Genomic DNA, 15,378 nt, shown 5'->3' on the forward strand with positions numbered 1-15,378 from the left:
TCAGTATACAAGGTGGCTGAATATGCTCGCCGCTTCGGCGTGCCCGTAATTGCTGACGGAGGCATTCAGACTGTTGGACACGTGGTCAAAGCGCTGGCTCTGGGAGCGTCTACAGGTACGACAGAAAGAAACAACCTCATTACCACACTGCAAAAACTGAAATCTAAGTCAAATTAGATATATCAAATAAGGGTGATATTTGCTTATTTTCTGTCTGATAAAATAATTCTCCTCACTAAGCAGATTTTATGTTAGAGTGTTTTACTTGTTTTAAGTGTTTTGGTCCTAAATGATCTCAGTAAGATATTACAGCTTGTAGCTGAGATTTGATGACCTATATTGAGTAAAACATGCTTGAAACTAGAATATCAACTGTTGCAAAGCTGTGTCATCAACACTCACAAGTAAAAAACTGCTTTTTTAAAGTAATAATTTCTTATTTCAAGCATGAAAAAAAAAATCATGACTTTGACACAATTGTGTCTCATAATTAAAACAGATGACAGCTAAATGGACTTTGCTGTTTTATTTTCAATGAAACAATAGAAAAGACGTACTCATATAGTAGTACAGTTGGCACAGTACAGTAAACTGACAGTTAATATTTAAACATTTAACATGGGACATTTCTAAAAATTTTGAACAGATATAGTTCATGCACATTCAGATAAATTCCTCAAAATTACAATTAAAAAAATGTTGGCCGGGGGCCGGGCTGTATATATGCGCACTAATTGACTGAAAGAGCACGCACTTGGCGCGATGATGTCATGTTATCGATGGAAAAATGCATTTTTAGACAATATGATTTGCCTGAGCGGCTAGGAGACCCCGAGAGTAACAAGCGGTTGCCTTGTTGCCTTTCCATTAAGAACAATAAATTAGTTTTTAGTATAAGTTTGCTGGTTTCAAGAAATGTAATGCCGAGCGTATATCATTATGTCAAGATAATGGCACTAGCATTTACTTAACTTAAGAATATTTTTCAACATATTGAGCAAAAAAGGTCTCTCTTTTTTTTTCTACCAAGAAAAGTGCACTTGTTATTAGTGAGAATATACTTATTTTAAGGTATTTTTGGCTTCATTGAGGTTAGCTAATTAGGGACCGAATGTCCCTTTGGGACAGAGGACCCTATTCAATTTCTAGCGTTTTATTCTTTCTTTATTGTTATACTGCCGCCTCTTTGAGCTGTAATTTGACCCCCTTACCATGCTTCAAAACTCACCAAATTGGACACACACATCAGGACTGGCGAAAATTGCAATCTAATCAAAAAAACCAAACCCCAAAACTCAAAATTGCGCTCTAGCGCCCCCTAGGAAGAAAACACAGACAAAACTGCCTGTAACTTCCAGTAGGAATGTCGTAGAGACATGAAACAAAAACCTCTATGTAGGTCTCACTTAGACCCCAGCGAAAATCAACAGGAAATTTGCAATTCCCCCTTCAAAACAAACGTTTAGTAAAAACAGTCACCTTTTTTCAAACATTATCTCCTCTGAGCGCGTTTGTCGTGTCGGCTTCAAATGAGCACAGAAGAGAGATTGAACCCTTCTGATTAAATCTGATGAAAGAGTTTTAATTACTGCTCCGGTTTGGATTTTATGAGCCGTCAAAGTCGGTCCCGTCCATCGCTGCTTGCAGCTTTAATTTTACTTGTTTTGGAAAGTCTCGACAAGCCAAATGTTCTTGTTCTATTGGCAGATCATTTTACTTAGTTCAAATAAAATACCCCTCATTTTTCTATTTTCTTTTCTCCAATCAATCAATCAATGTTTATTTTTTCTCGTTTTTGAACACTGACTTTTTGCAGTGCATAGAGGCCTGCAACAAAATGTCTGCCTTTGCAAATATCATAATGCAGATTTGATTTGAAATGTCCGACAGGTTTGTTAATGTGGTTTGTAGTTTCTCTTCTTCCCATTTCTTCTGTTTTCTCTGCTCAGTGATGATGGGCTCGCTGCTCGCCGCCACCACGGAGGCTCCAGGAGAATATTTCTTCTCCGATGGGGTGCGTTTGAAAAAGTATCGAGGAATGGGCTCCTTGGATGCCAAGGAGGAAAACAACAGCCAGAAACGCTACTTCAGGTGGGGGACCAGCAACCTATTTTGCATATTTTTCTTGAAACGCAGTCATATTGATGTACAAAACCCAAAACCAGTGAAGTTGTCACATTGTGTAAATAGTAAATAAAAACAGAATACAATGATTTGCAAATCATTTTTTAACTTATATTCAATTGAGTAGACTGCAAAGACAAGATACTGGAACTGAGAAACTGTGTTAAATATTAGCTCATTTGGAATTTGATGCCTGCAACATGTTTCAAAAAAGCTGACACAAGTGGCAAAAAAGACTGAGAAAGTTGAGGAATGCTCACCAAAGACTTATTTGGAACATCCCACAGGTGAACAGGCTAATTGGGAACAGGTGGGTGCTGTTGCGTTTGACCAGATGTTCCTCCAAGTGGGATGTAAAACGCTGGTCAGTCCCAAGTTCCTTAGATGACATATAAACTGATATCGAATATACCACCAAGCACAGTATAGGTATTTTGTAATTTATTGTCAAATATTTGAGAATAGAGACCAGCCTCGAACAACACATACAAATGCGTAGCCCAAGTTCATCTCGCATTCCACAGGGAAAAGCAACTCTTTTCACACAAAGAAAGCCCCCATCTCCCCCCCCCACCCCCCCCCCCCTCCTCTCAACACTGATAAGAAGAGAGACTTGGGGGTTGTGTTCACATTCCTGATGGTTTACGACCCTGTCGTAAACCCTGTCGTAAACCTGGAAAAATATGAGCTGATTCAAACATGATTATGAATAAAGAAATAGCTCTTAAACATATGCATTATCCACAGTGCCATGATTGAGTATAAAGGCAGCTTCCATGAAATGCTCAGTCATTCACAAACAAGGATGGGGCGAGGGTCACCACTTTGTGAACAAATGTTTAAGAACAACGTTTCTCAACCAGCTATTGCAAGGAATTTAGGAATTTCACCATCTACGGCCCGTAATATCATCAAAATGTTCAGAGAATCTGGTGAAATCACTGCACGTAAGCGGCTAAGCCCGTGACCTTCGATCCCTCAGGCTGTACTGCATCAACAAGCGACATCAGTGTGTAAAGGATATCACCACATGGGCTCAGGAACACTTGCGAAAACCGCTGTGAGTAACTACAGTTTGTCGCTACATCTGTAAGTGCAAGTTAAAACTCTACTAAGCAAAGCAAAAGCCATTTATCAACAACACCCAGCAACGCTGCCGGCGTCGCTGGACCCGAGCTCATCTAAGATGGACTGATGCAAAGTGGAAAAGTGTTCTGTGGTCTGACGAGTCCACATTTCAAATTGTTTTTGGAAACTGGACGTCGTGTCCTCCGGACCAAACAGGAAAAGAACCATCCGGACTGTTCTTGGCACAAAGTGTAAAAGCCAGCATGTGTGATGGTATGGGGGTGTATTAGTATCCAAGGCATGGGTAACTTACACATCTGTGAAGGCACCATTAATGCTGAAAGGTACATACAGGTTTTGGAGCAACTTTTGTTGCCATCCAAGCAACGTTACCATGGACGCCCCTGCTTATTTCAGCAAGACAATGCCAAGCCACGTGTTACAACTGTGTGGCTTCATAGTAAAAGAGTGCGGGTACTAGACTGGCCTGCCTGTAGTCCAGACCTGTCTCCCATTGAAAATGTGTGGCACATTATGAAGCGTAAAATACCACAACGGAGACCCCCGGACTGTTGAACAACTTAAGCTGTACATCAAGCAAGAATGGGAAAGAATTCCATTTGAGAAGCTTAAAAAATGTGTCTCCTCAGTTCCCAAACATTTACTGAGTGTTGTTAAAAGGAAAGGCCATGTAACACAGTGGTAAAAATGCTCCTGTACCAACTTTTTTGCAATGTGTTGCTGCCATTAAATTCTAAGTTAATGATTATTTGCAAAAAAAAAAAAAAAAAAGTTTCCCAGGTGGAACATTAAATATCTTGTCTTTGCAGTCTATTCAATTGAATATAAGTTGAAAAGGATTTGCAAATCATTGTATTCTGATTTTATTCACCATTTACACAACGTGCAAACTTCACTGGTTTTGGGTTTTGTACATGCATGGTCTCGCTGTATTATTGTTTTCTTGTGAACAGTGAGGGAGACAAGGTGAAGGTGGCTCAGGGTGTATCAGGGTCAGTACAAGACAAGGGATCCATCCATAAGTTTGTCCCTTACCTCATTGCTGGCATTCAACATGGCTGTCAGGACATTGGAGCCAAGAGTTTGTCCATTCTACGGTAAGTGCATGTGTGAGTGTGTTAAGTCAAAAATGATGTCCTCTCTCTTACTCTCTATGATGTTTTTTTAATTCCAAAGCACACTAAGCAATATATTGATCATCAAAAATTCAATTTTTTTTAGCAGTTAGTGGTAGAAAAAGCAAATCAAGCAGAGAAACAGTAAAATATCAATGAATGAGGCGTTACATAATTCGTCTTTAGTAAACAAAGAATCTATACCGTATTTTTCGGACCATAGGGCGCACCAGATTATAAGGCGCAGTAAATGGGTCATATTTTGATTTTTTTTTAGAGATGTCCGATAATGGCTTTTTTGCCGATATCCGATATTCCGATATTGTCCAACTCTTAATTACTGATTCCGATATCAACCGATACTGATATACACTACCGTTCAAAAGTTTGGGGTCACATTGAAATGTCCTTATTTTTGAAGGAAAAGCACTGTACTTTTCAATGAAGATAACTTTAAACTAGTCTTTTAACTTTAAAGAAATACACTCTATACATTGATAATGTGGTAAATGACTATTCTAGTTGCAAATGTCTAGTTTTTGGTGCAATATCTACATAGGTGTATAGAGGCCCAGTTCCAGCAACTATCACTCCAGTGTTCTAATAGTACAATGTGTTTGCTCATTGGCTCAGAAGGCTAATTGATGATTAGAAAACCCTTGTGCAATCACGTTCACACATCTGAAAACAGTTTAGCTCGTTACAGAAGCTACAAAACTGACCTTCCTTTGAGCAGATTGAGTTTCTGGAGCGTCACATTTGTGGTGTCAATTAACACTAGAAGTCCCAGCATTTTTCTGTCTACCTAGAAGACCCAGAGAGGGGTCATTTGGCCCGACGCTTTTCCCGAATACACTAATCACTCATTTTGTTATGGTAATGAGGCTGTTAGGGGCAGTTTGTCTAGGTAGACAGAAAAATTATACATGTGGGAAATGCCGAAAGGAGCAATGGCAGTGCCAGGATTGTGAGTGACTGCTCAAATGTATGTCAGTCACGTTTACATGGACATGGTTTTTCATTCTTTGTAAATATGCTTTTTTCTTTGTAATTTTTTTTTTTTAAACTATTTTTGGCATACAAAAATAACAATTGCTTCTGCAACAACCCTCCACACCAAAACTGGGAAAACAGTTGCTTTTTCATTCTTTGTAAATATGTTTTGTTTTGTATTTTTTTTAACAATAAATGTCAGAGTGTTGATCCCTTCATTCTGTTGATCCTTGCAAAAACACACACAACCTACCTCAGAACTAAAGCTTGAGCTGTAAGGTCCCCTCCCCCACACAGGCTCAAGTGGCCCCCTGCCGTGTGCCACTAACAGCCACATTTTCATAACAAAAGGAGTGTCCACAGGGGGGACTAGGGGTCAAATGACCCTCTTGTGTGTTTTCTAGGTAAAAGTGTCAATTGACCCTTCTCTGGGACTTCGCGTGTTAAACGCTCAAAATGGCCAGAAAAAGAGAACTTTCATCTGAAACTCGACAGTCTATTCTTGTTCTTAGAAATGAAGGCTATTCCACAAAATTGTTTGGGTGACCCCAAACTTTTGAACGGTAGTGTATACAGTCGTGGAATTAACACATTATTATGCCTAATTTTGTTGTGATGCCCCGCTGGATGCATTAAACCAGTGATTCTTAACCTGGGTTCGATCGAACCCTAGGGGTTCGGTGAGTCGGCCTCGGGTTTGGCGGAGGTAAAGACACATCCGACTTATCGTGTAGGCAGGGTTTTGGGGCGGGGTTGAGGTGGGCGGGGTTTGGTGGTAGCGGGGGGTGTATATTGTAGCGTCCCATAAGACTTAGTGCTGCCAGGGGTTCTGGGTATTTGTTCTGTTGTGTTTATGTTGTGTTACGGTGCGGACGTTCTCCTGAAATGTGTTTGTCATTCTTGTTTGGTGTGGGTTCACAGTGTGGCGCATAGTTGTAACAGTGTTAAAGTTGTTTGTACGGCCACCCTCAGTGTGACCTGTATGGCTGTTGACCAAGTATGCGTGGCATTCAATAATGTGTGTGTAGAAGCCGCATATATTATGTGACTGGGCCAGCACGCTGTTTGAATGGAGGAAAAGCGAACCTGACGACAGGTTGTAGAGGACGCTAAAGGCAGTGACTTTAAGGCACGCCCCCAATATTGTTGTCCGGGTGGAAATCGGGAGAAATTCAGAAGAATGGTTGCCCCGGGAGATTTTCGGGAGGGGCACTGAAATTAGGGAGTCTCCCGGGAAAATCGGGAGGGTTGGCAAGGATGCCTTACGTCCAGCGTTTTAAAAAGTCATTAATTTTGCTTTTTGAAACCGATATTGATTTTAAAGCATTTATTGACCGATAATATCGGCAGATATAATTGGACATCTCTACTTGTATGTTTAATGCGCCGACAATCCATCAAACGGTGTGGCTTCTTAGCTTACCGATGTCATACTTAAAACATTTTTGACAGATTTTTCAGCGCTGTGTGTAATGTTCTATATTCTCAATGGAACATTTAAAGTTTTGGTGTTGTTTACTGGCGTCATCTTGCAGTCTACATCTCTTATGTGTGACTGCCATCTACTGGTCACACCCCCGGCCGAGTCATACCAAAGACTATAAAAATGGGACCCATTATCTCCCTGCTTGGCACTCAGCATCAAGGGTTGGAATTGGGGGTTAAATCACCAAAAGCTGCCACCGCTGCTGCTCACTGCTCCCCTCACCTCCCAGGGGGTGATCAAGGGTGATGGGTCAAATGCAGAGAATAATTTTGCCCCACCTAGTGTGTGTGTGACAATCATTTGGTACTTTAACTTTAACTTATCATTACACCATTTACCAAATAAAATAGCTTCGAGGTCGGTAAGCACAACCAGAATTATGCCGTACATTAGGCGCACCGGGTTATAAGGCGCACTGTCGATTTTTGAGAAAATGAAAGGAATTTAAGTGCGCCTTATAGTCCGAAAAATACGGTATTACATTTCCTAGCTGCATCACACGTGTTTACAGCCACTTGTTGCTATGGTAACATTTGCCCAGCACGATCATTTGTGCCACGTGAAAATAAAACCAGCATGAACCAGCCACAGTAACTGTTTACTTGAAAAAAAGGATGGAGAGAGTCGACAGGAAGGAGAAATGACATCAAAAATCTGCCTGTATTTACAGTACAGGCCAAAAGTTTGGACACACCTCCTCATTCAATGTGTTTTCTTTATTTTCATGACTATTTACATTGTACAAACTGTAGATAGTCACATCAAAACTATGAATGAACACATGTGGAGTTATGTACTTAACAAAAAGAGGTTTTATATCCTCGTTTCTTCAAAATAGCCAACCTTTGCTCTGATTACTGTTTTGCACACTCTTGGCATTCTCTCCATGAGCTTTAAGAGGTAGTCACCTGAAATGGTTTTCACTTCACAGGTGTGCCTTATCAGGTTTGGTTAGTGGAATGTCTTGCTTTATCCATGGGGATGGGACCATCAGTTGTTTTTGTGTGTGAATGAGAAGGTGTGTCCAAACCTGTACTTAGACTTAAACTTAGACTTAGACTTAGGCAAACTTTATTGATCCACCAGGGAAAATGTTCCACACAGTAGCTCAGTTACAAAGGATGGAAAGGATGATGCAGGTATAAAGTAGAATAAAAATGTACCTTAGTAGCAATATAAAATAGATCATATATGTAGGGCTGCAACTAACGATTAATTTGATGATCGATTAATCTGTCGATTATTACTTCGATTAATGGTCGGATAAAAGAGACAAACTACATTTCTATCCTTTCCAGTATTTTATTGAAAGAAAACAGCATACTGGCACCATCCTTATTTTGATTACTGTTTCTCAGCTGTTTGTACATGTTGCAGTTTATAAATAAAGGTTTATAAATTTAAAAAAATAAATAAATTTTAAAAAATGTAAAAAAAAATTTTTTTTATAAAAATTGCCTCTGCGCATGCGCATAGCATAGATCCAACGAATCGATGACTAAATTAATCGCCAACTGTTTTTATAATCGATTTTAATCAATTTAATCGATTAGTTGTTGCAGCCCTACATATATGGAATATTTACATATGATATATACAGTATATAATATGTACTGATACACTATGTTGCCAAAAGTATTTGGCCACCCATCCAAGTGACCAGAATCAGGTGTCCTAATCACTTGGCCTGGTCACAGGTGTATAAAATCAAGCACTTAGGCATGGAGATGGGGTCAACAAACATTTGGGAAAGAATGGTGTAAAACATGTCGCCACTGGACTCTAGAGCAGTGGAAACGCGTTTTCTGGAGTGACGAAGCACGCTTTTCCATCTGGTAATCTGATGGACCAGTCTGGGTTTGGAGGTTGCCAGGAGAACGCTACATTTCGGACTGCATTGCACTGAATGTGAAATTTGGTGGAGGAGGAATTATGGTGTGGGGTTGTTTTTCAAGAGTTGGGCTTGGCCCCTCAGTTCCAGTGAAAGGAACTTTGAATGCTCCAGGATACCAAAACATTTTGGACAATTCCATGCTCCCAACTTTGTGGGAACAGTTTGGAGCGGGGCGGGGCCCCTTCCTCTTCCAACATGACTGTGCACCAGTGCACAAAGCAAGGTCCATAAAGACATGGATGACAGAGTCTGGTGTGGATGAACTTGACTGGCTTGCACAGAGTCCTGACCTGAACCCGACAGAACACCTTTGGGATGAGTTAGAACGGAGACTGAGAGCCAGGCCTTCTCCACCAACATCAGTGTGTGACCTCACCAATGCGCTTTTGGAAGAATGTTGGAAAATTCCTATAAACACACTCTGCAACCTTGTGGACAGCCTTCCCAGAAGAGTTGAAGCTGTAATAGCTGCAAAAGGTGGACCGACATCATATTGAACCCTATGGGTTAGGAATGGGATGGCACTTCAAGTTCATATATGAGTCAAGGCAGGTGGTCAAATACTTTTGGCAATATAGTGTGTATTATATTATATTTGTATATAATATATAAAATATATAACAAATCCCAATTACCATGTTCAATATTACAGTATACGTTACAGCTGCAGCAAAAAAAAAAAAAAGGGCAGCATAAAATAGAGCAGAAAATATATACTATAATAGTACTGTATTTATTTACTATTGATTTTTTTGAGTTCAGGCTCTGTCTTGAAAGAAAATACACTGCATAAAGTCAGTGTTCAAAAACAAGAAGAAAAAAAAACAAAGACTAGGGGTATTTTATTTGAACTAAGCAAATTGATCTGCCAATGGAACAAGAAAATGTGGCTTGTCAAGACTTTCCAAAACAAGTAAAATTAGCTAACCTCAATGAACCCAAAAATACCTTAAAATAAGTATATTCTCACTAATAACAAGTGCACTTTTCTTGGTAGAAAAATATGAGACCTTTTTTCTCAATATATGTTGAAAAATATTCTAAAATTAAGTAAATGCTAGTGCCATTATCTTGACATAATGATATGCACTCGGCATTACATTTCTTGAAACCAGCAAACTTATACTAAAAACTAATTTATTGTTCTTAATGGAAAGGCAACAAGGCAACCGCTTGTTACTCTCGGGGTCTCCTAGCCGCTCAGGCAAATCATATGGTCTAAAAATGCATTTTTCCATCGATAACATGACATCATCGCGCCAAGTGCGTGCTCTTTCAGTCAATTAGTGCGCATATATACAGCCCGGCCCCCGGCCAACATTTTTTTAATTGTAATTTTGAGGAGTTTATCTGAATGTGCATGAACTATTTCTGTTCAAAATAGTTTGAAATGTCAAATGTCAAATGTTTAAATATTAACTGTCAGTTTACTGTACTGTGCCAACTGTACTACTATATGAGTACGTATTTTCTATTGTTTCATTGAAAATAAAACAGCAAAGTCCATTTGGCTGTCATCTGTTTTAATTATGAGACACAATTGTGCAACGTTCCCTCTAAGGTGCGCGCCTGTGCAATTGCGCACTGCTCAAGCGTCCTCTGCGCACGGCAAATCTATGCCACGCACAAAATCAAATAAAAAAATAAGCGCATAACAATTTTCTACACACGGACACGACAGAGAAAACTGTTTTCGTCATCATTGTTCAAATATTGTAACGTCTGTCGAGACGCTTTGAGGACATGAATTCCATCCATCACTTTACTGAGCAAAACTCTTTATTGTCGGCCATAAACACATCACCAAAACATTAGTAAAAAAAATTATATCTAGCAAAAGTGGTCATTTTCTGCAGTACAAACCAGACCAAAAGCAACTTTGTTATATCAACAGCAGCCGCTCGCTCTTTCTCACTTGCGCCAACACATGCACATATGGCACTTAGCCAGTGATGCGTTTACAGCCACACAAAAAGTCGGACAACTCCAACACCACACATAAAGTGTAATTCCAGGTCGTTACACTATGATTTACCAATCAAATGTGTGCTTATTCTAGTGTCATTTATTAGGAATCTTAATGTATACATATTAATCATGAAATGCTGTTGGTATATTAAAGGCCTACTGAAATGAATTTTTTTTATTTAAACGGGGATAGCAGATCTATTCTATGTGTCATACTTGATCATTTCGCGATATTGCCATATTTTTGCTGAAAGGATTTAGTATAGAACAACGACGATAAAGATTGCAACTTTTGGTATCTGATAAAAAAAAAGGCTTGCACCTACCGGAAGTAGCGTGACGTAGTCAGTTGAACATATACGCAAAGTTCCCTATTGTTTACAATGATGGCCGCATGAAGTGAGAGAGATTCGGACCGAGAAAGCGACAATTTCCCCATTAATTTGAGCGAGGATGAAAGATTTGTGGATGAGTAAAGTGCAAGTGAAGGACTAGTGGGGAGTTGAAGCTATTCAGATAGGGAAGATGCTGTGAGAGCCGGGGGTGACCTGATATTCAGCTGGGAATGACTACAACAGTAAATAAACACAAGACATATATATACTCTATTAGCCACAACACAACCAGGCTTATATTTAATATGCCACAAATTAATCCTGCATAAAAACACCTGCGTGTTTGTTATGCTAGCTCCTAGCTCCTCTGCTAGCTCCATAGAACACGCCAATACAATTCAAACACCTGATCAACACACACAATCACTCAGCCCAAAAGACCGTTTACCTAACCCAAGGTTCATAAAGCTTATATATTTTTAAAAAGTTACGTACGTGACGCGCACATACGGTCAAGTTATCGAATGTTTAGCAGCCAAGGCTGCATACTCACGGTACCTGATATTCAGCTGGGAATGACTACAACAGTAAATAAACACAAGACATATATATACTCTATTAGCCACAACACAACCAGGCTTATATTTAATATGCCACAAATTAATCCTGCATAATAACACCTGCGTGTTTGTTATGCTAGCTCCTAGCTCCTCTGCTAGCTCCTAGCTCCATAGAACACGCCAATACAATTCAAACACCTGATCAACACACACAATCACTCAGCCCAAAAGACCGTTCACCTAACCCAAGGTTCATAAAGCTTATATATTTTTAAAAAGTTACGTACGTGACGCGCACGTACGGTACGGTACGTGTTATGCTAGCTCCTAGCTCCTCTGCTAGCTCCTAGCTCCATAGAACACGCCAATACAATTCAAACACATGATCAACACACACAATCACTCAGCCCAAAAGACCGTTCACCTAACCCAAGGTTCATAAAGCTTATATATTTTAAAAAAGTTACGTACATACGCAAAAAAAAGCCAAAGCTGCATACTCACAGTAGCACGTCTGCGTCTTTGTCATCCAAATCAAAGTAATCCTGGTAAGAGTCTGTGTTGTCCCAGTTCTCTACAGGCGTCTGTGTATCCAAATCAAAAGTCCTCCTGGTTAGAGTCTCTGTTATCCGAGTTCTTCCATCTTGACTGCATCTTTCGGGAATGTAAACAAAGAAGCGCCGGCTGTGTACTGTTGTGGCTGACTACGTTCGAAAAATACGTCCATTTCGCACCGACAACTTTCTTCTTTGCTTGCTTGGCTTCCTTCTCCATAATGCAATGAACATGATTGAAACAGATTCACGAACACAGATGTCCAGAATACTGTGGAATTATGAAATGAAAACAGAGCTTTTTCGTATCGGCTTCAATGTGGAAGGCATACCCGTGTTCGCCGGGCTACGTCACACGCATACGTCATCCTCAGAGGCGTTTCGAACCGGAAGTTTAGCGGCAAATTTAAAATGTCACTTTATAAGTTAACCCGGCCGTATTGGCATGTGTTATAATGTTAAGATTTCATCATTGATATATAAACTATCAGACTGCGTGGTCGGTAGTAGTGGGTTTCAGTAGGCCTTTAAATAAATACTAATAAAAATATATTTTTTACAAACAGGAAGTTGCAGGAATGTACACATGATCCCCTGCTTACATCTCATTGTGCAACATGTGAATGTTTTAATGGGAACTAAATGCAATGTCTGAAAGGGGTACAAACTATTTCCAAAGCAGGACCTCCACCCAGACAAACAATACAAGTACACAGTTCATGAAAAACAATATTTTTTGTTATTGTCATTTTAAGTGGGCCTAAACACTTATATTAGAAATGGAAATGACTGCTGTCATTTGATTATAATAATAATAGAATGTTGTCTGTCTATCTGTGTTGGCCCTGCCATGAGGTGGGGACTTGTCCAGGGTGTACCCCGCCTTCCGCCCGAATGCAGCTGAGATAGGCTCCAGCACCCCCCATGACCCCAAAAGGGACAAGCGGTAGAAAATGGATGGATGGATGGAGATTGAACTTGTTATTTAGTCAGGTTTGGGACAGGTGTGCTGCTGGTGTAGCCACAGTGTGCACGTCTGATGTTGCTCACATGGGCTCCACTGAATGCTCAGGGAGGTTTTGCCTTTGCTCACACACATGAAAAATTAGAGGGAACATTGCAATTGTGTCAAAATCATGATTTTTTTTATTTTTATGCTTGAAATAAGAAATTATTACTCAAAACAAAGTAGTTTTATACTTGTGAGTGTTGATGACACAGCTTTGCAACAGTTGATATTCTAGTTTCAAGCATGTTTTACTCAATATAGGTCATCAAATCTCAATAACAAGCTGTAATATCTTACTGAGATCATTTAGGACCAAAACACTTAAAACAAGTAAAACACTCTAACATAAAATCTGCTTAATGAGAAGAATTATCTTATATGACAGAAAATAGGCAAATATCACCCTTATTTGAGATGTATATATATATATTTTTTTTTTTATTTTATTTTATTTTTTATTTTATTTTATTTTTTTAATGTCCTGCCCAGCTTCTCGGGCAAATCATATAGTAGATGTAGATGCCCATATCGGCTGTTCAGATTTACTTTACAAAAGAGAAGTGTAGGATACTTCTGTTGTTGCCTTACTTGTATTTTGACTTTATTAAATGTATTTATATTATCATTTGGTGCAGCCGGGCCGGAGCAGGAGGGGATAGAAAGAGAGAAAAAGGAAGACAGAGGGGGGAATTGTGGGGACAAGAGGGGGATTAGACAGAGAGACAAAAACAACAACAGCAAACACAACAACAACAACAACAACAACAGAGCAACATCAGCAAATACGACATGTACAAATATGATGGTAAAAGTAATAGCAAATAAGCAGTTAGCGAAAAAATTTAAAAAAATACAGAACTGAGCATTATTACACTAAAAATGGAGCAATATGAATACCAATAGAAATAGTGCTATTGATAATAAACAATACCAGTACTTTACCTTTATTATCAACAATACAATTGTTCAAATGCAACAATACATATACGTAATGATAACTTGAGATACGAAAGAATGCAGAAAAATGGAGGGGAAGAAAGAGAAGCAACCTTAACCTTGTAGATTGTTATAGTAACAATAGGTTAAGCTTTGTCAGTGTGCCATGTGTTATACCCAGTTTACCATGTGTTATACCCAGTTATTTGAGATATTTAAACTTACTTAGATTTCAGTTTTTGCAGTGCATGCATTCAAAAATGCCAAGACAGCACCACCTGTTGGACGTAGTGTAGTACTACAATGTAGAACTTGCCACTTGCTCCTCAGTGACCTTCTTGTCACAGGTCAATGATGTATTGTGGAGAGCTGAAGTTTGAGAAGAGAACTATGTCTGCTCAGATGGAAGGCGGCGTCCATGGCCTCCACTCGTAAGTTTTAATGCCCTCTTCTGCACATTTGTCCTTTTCTCATCACTTCTGTGTCTAATTGAATGGTGAATCAGTCCCATTTTTACCATAACGTGTGTTCTGTCCCTTTGTTTATTTGCATCGCATCAAACTGTTTTTTTCTCTCTTCCTCTTCTCGCTCATGCTATCATGTTAGATATTCTTTTGTACCATGTAAGTACGCACATACTGGCATTTCTCCATCTTCTCCCACTCTTTGTTAGCTGTAGTTCCCACAGTCTTCCGCACACTAAAAATGTACATTTTGGCGTCTGTCCTTTACGTTTGTAGTTATGAGAAGCGGCTTTACTGAGGCGGGAGGAAAAGGAAACGCCCGATCAGGACCTGACGTGCCCACCCCGGCACTGCTGAGCAGACACATGACACACACGTGACCAAAATGCTGAAATGTTCATGTTTTATATGATATCCACGATCAATACAGTAGATCCTCGCTACTCCTGGTGGGGGTTCCACGGTGAATAATTGAGACGCCCAGAATAATGTTTCCATTTGACACATGGCTCGCTTCATCCCCTCCAAACCCTCTTTTGCTAGCCTGATGTTGACATTCCCCCATCATTTTGGATCAACATTTTTTATTAAAAAAAAATGTATTATTAGTTCAAATTCAGCTCCAGAACCCAGCATGTCTCTCTTCAATCGCCACTGTTTGTTCTCGACAAAGGAAAGATAATAAGTACAGTCCAGGTTGAAGCCTAAGACCCTTATTATGTATGTATAGGTAGAATATGATAGGGTAGTAAATACTTATATTTATTGTACAATAGGTAAATGATGTGGTTGCAGGGCAGTTTCAAAAAGTCCACAAAAAAATATGTATATATATATATATATATATATAT

The 15,378-nt window shown here is 39.4% G+C and overlaps 1 protein-coding gene across 3 annotated transcripts in view; it reads left to right on the forward strand.

Annotated features, from left to right (window-relative positions):
* Positions 1-15,110, forward strand: part of impdh1a (IMP (inosine 5'-monophosphate) dehydrogenase 1a) — a 62,860-nt gene extending 47,750 nt beyond the window's left edge. For 2 of the 3 annotated variants that reach the window (XM_062035314.1, XM_062035316.1), the window contains 6 exons: positions 1-115; positions 1,950-2,091; positions 4,167-4,310; positions 14,411-14,494; positions 14,670-14,686; positions 14,804-15,110. The exon at positions 1-115 is cut by the window's left edge and continues 29 nt beyond it. In XM_062035314.1, coding sequence (XP_061891298.1) covers positions 1-115; positions 1,950-2,091; positions 4,167-4,310; positions 14,411-14,494; positions 14,670-14,686; positions 14,804-14,907 — 606 coding nt within the window. In that variant the 3' untranslated portion in view covers positions 14,908-15,110. The remainder of the gene's footprint in view (positions 116-1,949; positions 2,092-4,166; positions 4,311-14,410; positions 14,495-14,669; positions 14,687-14,803) is intronic. The other variant, XM_062035315.1, reaches the window with a different exon arrangement.
* The last annotated feature ends 268 nt before the right edge of the window (positions 15,111-15,378 follow it).

This window comes from Entelurus aequoreus, linkage group LG24 (assembly GCF_033978785.1).
Source record: "Entelurus aequoreus isolate RoL-2023_Sb linkage group LG24, RoL_Eaeq_v1.1, whole genome shotgun sequence".
Taxonomy (NCBI): Eukaryota; Metazoa; Chordata; class Actinopteri; order Syngnathiformes; family Syngnathidae; genus Entelurus; species Entelurus aequoreus.